The sequence below is a fragment of the Lethenteron reissneri genome, chromosome 45 (assembly GCF_015708825.2).
Source record: "Lethenteron reissneri isolate LAM-NWPU_2019-01 chromosome 45, ASM1570882v1, whole genome shotgun sequence".
In the NCBI taxonomy this organism is placed as follows: Eukaryota; Metazoa; Chordata; class Hyperoartia; order Petromyzontiformes; family Petromyzontidae; genus Lethenteron; species Lethenteron reissneri.
This window is the reverse complement of record NC_083823.1, coordinates 9,096,714-9,105,971: the sequence shown is the minus strand read 5'-3', so window position 1 is coordinate 9,105,971 and position 9,258 is coordinate 9,096,714. Positions and strand designations below refer to the sequence as shown.

The 9,258-nt window shown below is 45.6% G+C and overlaps 1 protein-coding gene across 1 annotated transcript; it reads right to left on the bottom strand.

Moving 5' to 3' along the window:
- Window positions 1–1,789: 1,789 nt before the first annotated feature.
- Window positions 1,790–2,448, bottom strand: LOC133353992 (protein S100-A1-like). The gene is made up of 2 exons (XM_061570553.1): window positions 2,296–2,448; window positions 1,790–1,984 (listed from the first exon to the last, which is right to left on the bottom strand). The coding sequence occupies exons 1-2, from the start codon at window positions 2,431–2,433 to the stop codon at window positions 1,790–1,792; spliced, it is 333 nt and encodes a 110-aa protein (XP_061426537.1). The 5' UTR covers window positions 2,434–2,448.
- Between the last annotated feature and the right edge of the window lie 6,810 nt (window positions 2,449–9,258).

Sequence of the window (9,258 nt, the reverse complement as noted above, 5' to 3'; positions counted from 1 at the left end):
TACACCAAGCTCTCAAGAGGAATGGATATTCAGACCACACAATCTGTAAAGCTATCACCCCAACCGTTGGGAAAAAAACATCTGAGGACCCATTCAAAACCATCACCTTGCCATACATAGCAGGGGTCACAAAAAATATTTCCAAAATCATGAGCAAACACAAGATTCAGGTTCGATTTAACACAGTACATACAATTCGTGATCTGATCTCATCTGTGAAGGATGTGATCCCTGACATGCAACACCCCGGCGTCTACAAACTAAGCTATGTCTGCGGCAGTAGTTACATTGGAGAAACTAAGCGACATGTCTTGGACCGTGTTTGTGAACATAAGCATTAAGGCAGATCTGAAACACGGTAGGACCAATACCTTGGCCGTGGCTGATCATTGTTTAATGCGGTGGGCTCACACGAAATTGATTTCTCTAAGATGAAGTTATTTTGCAAGCCCACTGTCTATTAACAAGGATTCGTTCATGAAGCCATCCATGTATATAGACACAGACACAATTTCACCCGAGATGGATACAAACTGAGCAATCATTGGAAGGACGTTATAACCAGTTTAAGTCATAACTGGCTGTGCCGTTTCCACCCTTCCGATGTTAGTAATTATTTTCGACTCTCTGGTTTTACATTAACAGGTAAAATATCTCACACAAACTCAGCCACCGTCGCTCGTGTCCTCGATGTGGCGGGGCTCTGAGATTGTACATTGACATGCCAATTAATCTTTTAATACAATGGCTACTTTCGTGGAGGTAGCTCTCCGACCTTCCATGCAAATATCTCACTTTAACAAAACTAGCCCCACCCACTGCATGAACATTGGGCTACACCCATTTCAAACCTTTAGAACCAGCCAGCCTCGGCAGCATTCCCACTTTTTTCTCCTAATGACGATTGCTTGTTGCGATCGAAACATCGTAGCTTTTTGTTATTCGAACATATCTACGGGACTTTGCCTTAAGGCCCAAGAATATAAATTCCTGCAGTCACTAAAACTTTAAGTCAAGATTGTTTTTCAGTTCGTTTGCCACAAGCTCAGCTTTTTGGGGGAGGGGGGGGGCACTCCTGAGTTACGTTTTCATATCAATTCCCATCGCACGCTAGATTGGATCACCAACTCGTGGAGGTGGCCACTCCGCTCTATACCTTTGTTTCCACCAAAGCTTGGAAAACGAGTTTTAATGCCCGGTGAATAACTTTGGCTAACGTGCCATTCCCCTCAAATATCAATGGAGTCTTTATCTGCACATCGTCAGCATAGCCCCTTGCCATGAGGTTTGAGGATATATTTAACTTACACGGAGTCAAAGGCTTTCTCATAGGACAAGGTTACTTCATAGTTAGCCTTTCCTGGAACTGGATTTTTGTAGATGAAATATATTCCAGGGAAGTGCCCGTTCTCGGGGCGCTAATAACTGGGTGTCAAATGCCACCTATTATGGACCTCCTAATTTTTTTTTAGAATGAAATATTTTGTATGGACGCACCGGTTCTCGGGGAGCTAATAATCTGGTGCCAATGCCACCTAACACGGACCTGTTTTTAAACAGTACAAAGCCCGATTCCCCTAACATGTGAAGACAGTGCCACGTTAGTTGCTTCTTTTGGGCCAAGCAAACCTCGATCCATGAAGCCCACCGACATTGCCAGTAACCCAATTTGCATCATGAGAAGAGCCAACCACAGCTCGCTGGTTCCCAACTTCACATGCACAATTCACCAAGACCAGCACACCAGTTTGCCACCAATTTTATTATTTATCTCATATTTTAAAGATATTTATTTCGGTTTATCAGCAAAAATGGGCCGGCCACAGGGCCCCTTTGTGAGGAACACGCGCTCCTGGAACGGGGCATGGCCGGCCACGAGAATCCGAGTCCACGTGGCCATGAACGCTTGGAAGTCCACGCTGGCGCCTTGGTTCTCGTGAAGATCCCCCATGATCTTGCGCACTTCATCTGGGTCGCAAGCACCCTGCAGTCGTGACAGCGGGAACAATTTGTTACAGGCAATGAACCGATCCCTCTGCTCAATGCTGCATCAATAGCAATTAACATGCTATGGTGACCATCAGCAGTCGCAACCAACCCCTAGCAGTGGCTACACGCGCTCAGTTGTCCGAGCCACGGACCAAGAGCCGTCGAGGCTCCAGGCCGCGGGGGTTCCCGCAGTGCGCGCGTCTCCGAGCAGAGTGACTGCGCGAGGAAAAGCGGTTACAGTGACGCGCACGGCTCGAGTAACCCGTGCGCGGTGCCGCCGCCGCGCGAAGCCCCCAGGAAACCCACCGCCAGGTAGGTCCGCATGTGCTTCACGAGCAGATTCTGCAGCGCGTGCTTCCTCATGAAGACGCTCCCCGCGCCTCCTTCGCAGTTGGCGCAGAACTCGCGCACGAAGATGTCCATCACAGCGCTCAGATCCTCCATGGCGGTGGCAGACGAAGACAATCACAAGATTCTTTGACTGGGGGAAAGAACAATACAAGTTTTGCCTTAGACTGTTGGGACAAGTGCTGTTAGCGAGCACCTATCAATGCCAGCAAAACATGAGGTGGGTAGTCGGCACTCGGGCTGAACGATTAAGCGATATCATATCGAAATCGCAATTTGAAACAATGCTATTAAGAAATCGCAAAGGCTGCAATTTGAAAAGTCCTATTACTTTATTGGAATCGTTTTATTTAGTATTATAACTTTATTTATCTTAACAATTGTTCTATTTAAATTGAAACATTTTAATAAATACATGTTGGAAGCAATTCATCTTTCAAGTTCTCATCCTTGCATTAGAATATATAGGAGCAGTTCATGTTTTGATTGCATCATGTGGCAATGCTCAACTACATGTTTTAAAATCTACTTTGCACAGTGGATATTGAACTTAAGCTCGACTTTTAAAAAATGCGATCGCAAGTCAAATCGCAATATCCGTCAGAAAAATCCCGGTCATCTTGGTTTAAAATCACACCACGGCTTTATTTGGCGGCAGTCGACCAAGAGTAAGCCCAGGACTATTGAATACTTTGCGGGTGTTGGCTCCAAGTGGGTATCCAACGCGATTCGCCAGGTTCATGATACCAGTGCGCCAACCACTACACTACCGCTTTCATCACGACACACGCGTATACACGCCACACGGGTTAGCTTTGCGCAGCAACCCTACACAGGACACGAGTATTGCTTTCAAGGAGACAACAGCCGCGAGATTAAGTAGCTTTCATCTCGCCCCAACGCTCGAGTATAAGCAGCGCAGAGAAGATTCACAGCGAGAAATCCACGGATGCCGTCTCCACGAGGCCCCTCCGCATTCAAGATGCCAAAAGACGAAACTCACCGCGATGGAAAGGCGCAACAACAAAGACGATGATGAGCAACCACAAACTCCCTCTCGCGGCGGGGGGGGGGGGGTGTTAAATCCTCACCTCTGCTGGTGACGTCACTCATCATCGTATACAGGTGTGCTGTTGACGTTAATAATAATTATATTGGCCTGTTGTATTGATGTCACATGACTCATCAAGTCTCCGTGTGCGAATCTAACCAATCCAGTGCATCCACTCATTCAGCCGAATCCTTTGGGCGTGCGGGGTAATGATGATGATGATGAGGTTGGCTGAGTTTGTCTTTGTGATTTTCACCATTGTCGTGAAGATGCCACTCACCGTTCTTTTGCCCGGACGAGTTACGATCACTTTTAAATGTATCATCTACTTGAGCCGATTTAGGCAACAAATAACTCATTCAACATTTATTTTAGTGGAATATTTTGGATTTCTTGTGACGCAGTTGTTTTGTACAGATTGCTATTTGCTTTATTCTATAGTTTAATCATTTTTCTTGTCATTTCGGTGATCCGGGTCACTTGCAAATGAGACTTTATCCTGGTCTCTTGGAGTTTTCATCTCACCTGGTTAAACAAAATACATTTCACTTTTCTAACATTTTGATTCGTTCGGTGCTGATTGATCATACTTCACTGTGGTAAGTCAGTGTTTGTGAATGGGATGAGGCAGGACCGTTTCAGTTGTTGCGTCATGCCCCTTCAATAGGAATACAGATCTCGCACTCGATAGCCCCTCTCATAGACACCGCACTGGGATTGGCGCTTTGCGGCTGCACTTCGAGTGGAAATGGAGCAGCGCTCCGAGCAGTGGAGCCACCGGTGTTGCGGGGAATATCGCAACCCGAGTGCGGCCTCTGCTTTCCGCAGCAAAATGTCTGCATCTTTCGTCGGGAAACGAATGCCAATTCACACGCCAGATCCGCAATATCCAACCCATTTGTCCTTCGGTGTTATTATCACCATTCATCACGAACATAGCAATGAGAACCCCGCGTGCATTACAGTCGCTCGTAAAAAGGATTTTTGGGTTAGATCGCGTAGTACAAGCGGCCCAGAAGCGTATTATTAAGTAATTCATCTTACGATTACAATTCTTTATAGAGGAAACATACTAATTAACTGATTAGTAATATATTATATAATTACAATACCCCCCCCCCCTGCTCCGCCTCTGGTCTCTGCACCTGATTGGGTTCAGTGGTGACGTTGTTCTGCTCTATTTAAGACCGGAAGCAGGTGATTGCTTCACTATTCTTTAAAATTGCCCGATGATGTTGGATGTAATTACCAGCAAAACGGCGCACTCAGATTGTAAACGTTGTGGATTTACTCTGCAAAACACCGGTTGGCTGAAATAATAACTAATTGGCGTTTTGTTTACGTGACAAATCCCTTGCAAATTGGTTGTGTGGAGTGGTAGAGGGTTACGACGCATTTATACTTACACGATCTAACCTAAAAACCTTTATTATGAATAATATTGGTTGCGAAAGCCTACATGTTAAAGTCGACGCTGCTGGCACGATTTTTCGTTTTATGCAGGACTCATTTACACTGCCACATTGCTTTGTTTTACCAAATTCAGTTTTCAAATAAACTCCACGTTCATTTAACCACCTCTATTTCACGAGTGACTTCGCTCCGCTTTCAATAACTAGCCGAGTTCCGTCAACATTCTGTGATGTTTCCCAGCTGTGTGCCTCCAGCGGAGCTCTCCAGGTGCATTGCGACCTTGTGCATTACTCTTTTTAAATCCTTTATATTAAGTTCGCTTGCTTGCTTGCGTGCTTGCTTGCTTGCTTACGACCGTGTAAATCTTTCGGTCGTTTTTTAACCCACTTCCCATGATCCAATCGAGTTGACATTTTCCACACAGACTCGTTGTGCGTGACAATTAATGTTCGTGAAAAAATTTTTCCAAAATTTTACACTTTATAGGACAAAAATATTATATGTAATTACCAATTGTTTAATACTGCAGACAATCATCTGACCCATAGGTGGCAGCCATCTCAAGCCAGAGGACGAGAGGACTCTAGCCGCCACGCATATAAAGGATTTAGAGTGAAAAACTTTGTTTTTACGGGTTTACTTATTTTAGCTCGTTTACCCAGCTTTGGGAGCTTCCACTCCCGATTCTCGCGTTTTCACATCAAATCCCACCGCACGTTAGATTGGATCACTAACTACTAGAGGTGGTCACCCCCCTATGCCTTTGTTTCTGCCAAAGTTTTGAGAAACATTATAATGCCCGGTGAATACCTTTTGGTTAAAGGGTGAATCCCTTCAAATATCAATGAAGCCTCTATCTGCACGTTGGCATAGCCCCTTTCCATCTGAGGTTGGAGCATGGCTTTAATTTCACGGAGTCAAAGGCTTTCTCATAGTCTGCAAGGGCCGGGACAAGGTTACGTCATAGTTGGTCTCTTCAAGAACTAGATTTTTAACTTGAACGGGCACGTCAGTATGAAACCTTCATAAAACAGGTAGGAACACCAGGTTCCACACTGCCTACCAGGGATTATTTGTCTGTCTGTCGTGCATAGCCACGCCCTCGATTTGTATTTCGGGCGGGCTCAGCACCACGTGACGCGCCACTCCACGCAGCTTGCGCCACGTGACACGGATCGCACGAATGCGCTGTCCAACCAAGTTCCTACCTGCCCACTCCGAAGGAACGTGTTCACTCATCAGGTGTGAGGTTGACCGCTTTAATATTTCGTTATTTTCTTTCCAAGCTCTGCCTATGCACCACAAACAGAAAAGGAAGTGTTACCCCTATTTCTATAGAAGAAGCCCATTCCTGCGGAGGGAGCTGGTAGGAACGTTGGGTTGCTCGGTCAATGGCCAGGGTCAACGGCGGCGTGGTGTATTCCGCAAATATGCCCGACTGTGAGGGCGGGCACAAGCCGGCATGAGTAGGTTAAACGTTGAGTTTTATAAGGGCACCACGGGGTGACCAGTCCCTCCCCACCCAGCCCCACCCCTCCCACCCCCCACCCTCCCCACCCAGCCCCTCCCCATCCTCCCCACCCCAACCTCGCCACCCAGCCCCTCCCCACCCAGCCTCTCCCCACCCTCCCCACCCAGCCCCTCCCTCCCCACCCAGCCCCTCCCTGCACGACGGACACAATAATCCCCTGTGGGCTGGTGTAACCAGGAGGTTCCTACCAGTATTAAATATATTCTATAGATGTACCAGTTCTCGGGGAGCTAATAATTGGGTGTCAAGTTCCACCTATCACGAACCTGTTTTTAAACAGAACAAAGCCCGATTCTCCTAACATCTGTGAGGATAGTGCCACGCTCGTTGCTCCTTTTGGGCCAAGCAAACCCAGCGATCCATGAAGCCCACCGCCATTGCCAGTAACCCAATTTGCATCACAAGAGCCAACCACAGGTCGCTGGTTCACACGCATGATTCACCAAGGCCAGGACCAGTTTGCCAGCGTTTTTATTATTCATCAAATTTTAAGGGATTTATTTCGGTTCGTCAGCAGAAATGGGCAAGCCACAGGGCCCCCTGGTGGGGATCACGTGCTCCTGGAACGGGGCATGGCCGACCACGAGGTTCCTCGTCCATGCGGCCATGAGCGGTTGGAAGTCCACGCTGCCGCCTTGGTTCTCGTGAAGATCCCCCATCATCATGTGCATTTCATCCGGGTCGCAGGCGTCGTGATAGCTGGAACAGTTTCTGTTACAGGCAACGCACCAATCACTCTGCTCAGACTGCATCAACAGGAATGAAGATGCTATGGTGGCCATCAAAAGTCTAATCGCAATCAACCCCTAGCAGTGGGTACGTGCGCTCAGTCGTTCGAGCCACGGACCCAGAGCCACGGACCCAAGCGCCGCCTAGAACCTTCGCGGCTCCAGGTCCCGGTCTTCAAACCGACCGGCTGCGCGAGGAGAGACGGTCAGTGACTCTCATGGCTCGAGAAACGCGTGCGCAGTGTAGCCGCCGAGCGGAGCCCACAGGAAACCCACCACCAGGTAGGGCCGTATGTGCTTCACGAGAAAATTCTGCAGCGCGTGCTTCCTTATGGAGACGCTCCCCGCGCCTCCTTCACAGTTGGAGCAGAATTCACGCACGAAGATGTCCATCACAGCGATCAGATCCTCTATGGCGGCGGCAGACGAAGGCATCACGAGTCTTTCAATGAACACCCGTACATTCATTACACAATGATGCAGCTAGATCACCCGTACAGCCTTTAGACCGATAATCTCTTCAAGGCCAGCACACCACACTGGGTGGGTGGCCTGCACCATGCCGGGTCACCTATCTGCTAAGTGGTGAAGTTTACAACCACACCACGTCCGCATTTGCGGCCGAGTCGACCTAGGGAAGGCCCAGGACTAGACAACTGATACCCTACCACTCGGATCTCAGGATGTACACAGTAGTGTGCAATCCATACGGTTTAACGGAGTAGGGACTCTGCACAACACGAGTATTGCATTCAGGAGAAGACAAGAGCCGCGAGATTCAATGGCTTCACAAATCAGGAGCCAAACTTTTGAGCAGATGTCTCCGTCTCACCCCAATGCTTGAGTATAAGAAGCGTAAATAAACTCATTTAAACATTTTTTTAAAAACAACGGTTTTATTTTAAAGTGCACTCAAAAGTAAAAAAATAACTTTTTTCAGCCCTCACCAGCTGATTAGAATATTATTTTACATTTGTAACTCAAAAATAAAGCCGTGGGGTGTTCCTTGAATTTTTGTATGCATAATGATAGAATGTATGTATAGAAATCATTTTAGTAGAAGGGAAAATGTTGATAATGATGTAATTTAACTTTGCGATGAAGTGTAGAACATTTACAAGTGTTTTGAGTATAATTATTATTTCCGTATGAGGTAGCTCTTTCTACTCGTATCCGTCTTGAACTGCTTTTTTAAGAACAGTTGACTGCAAAGTGATCCAAAGTATACCTAAACCCATTGTTTTCTGAACTTCCTATGGCAACTTCTATGATCGGTCAGAGTATATTAGTTTAACACGTAGGCTTTCGGTACTCAAAAATTGTAAATGTTGTGGTTTCACGCTTCAGTAACCCAATAAAATAATATAAATATAAAACAATAAAAATTCTCACGTTTCGACTGCAACACAAGCAATCATCATCAGGTGTGATCAGGTGTGATGATGATAGCTTGTGTTGCAGTCGAAACGTCGTGAGAATTTGTATTGTTTTATATTAATATTATTTTATTATTTCCCTTCTACGTGACTTTACCGAAAGAACCAATATTATGAATCCCTGTAGTCACGAAAGCTTTAAATAAAAAAAAACGATAACCCTGCTATATAATTGGAAATCTAATAGTATTGTGTCATGCTATTGACTACCATGTGTTGATAATTATATTTAGCTATTCTTGGTCATCGATTAGGATTATAGTGATATTAAAGAAGCACCCCATGGTTTTATTTTTAGCTACAAATGTAAAGTACTATTCTGATCAGCTGGTGACGGCTGAAAAAAAGTTATTTTAACTTATGAGTGCACTTATTTTTAAGATTTTAGTCTTAATTTTAACAATGATTTTTTCACAAGGAATATTGTTTGATACTTTTTAGAAATACTTGCAAAAAGTAGACTCAATCTAAGACTAAGTCTACTTCTTTTGTGGACCTTACCTTTTATAGTGCGATCCGAGAGCACTGTTCTTAACTGGATACATTGCCTTGATGTTGTTTGCAACGTACTCAACCATAGTTGTGTGTATAAGATGGTGAGACACAAATAGAGTTTCTTAACTTGATTGATGATTTTTTTACGTTATCAATTTTTGGTAACGCTTCATTATAGCATGGTTAGTTTTAGGTTGTCCAAATCTTCCATTGGATGTCCATCCAGCGAGCGAACACAACTTTAGGCAACATATGAGTGACCTGCTT

Bases quoted from the DNA above. Each gene is read 5' to 3' on its own strand.
- LOC133353992 (XM_061570553.1), bottom strand. From the start codon at position 2,433: ATGGAGGATCTGAGCGCTGTGATGGACATCTTCGTGCGCGAGTTCTGC. The intron at 1,985-2,295 runs GTGGGTTTCCTG...TCACGACTGCAG, and splicing joins ACATGCGGACCTACCTGGCG to GGTGCTTGCGACCCAGATGA.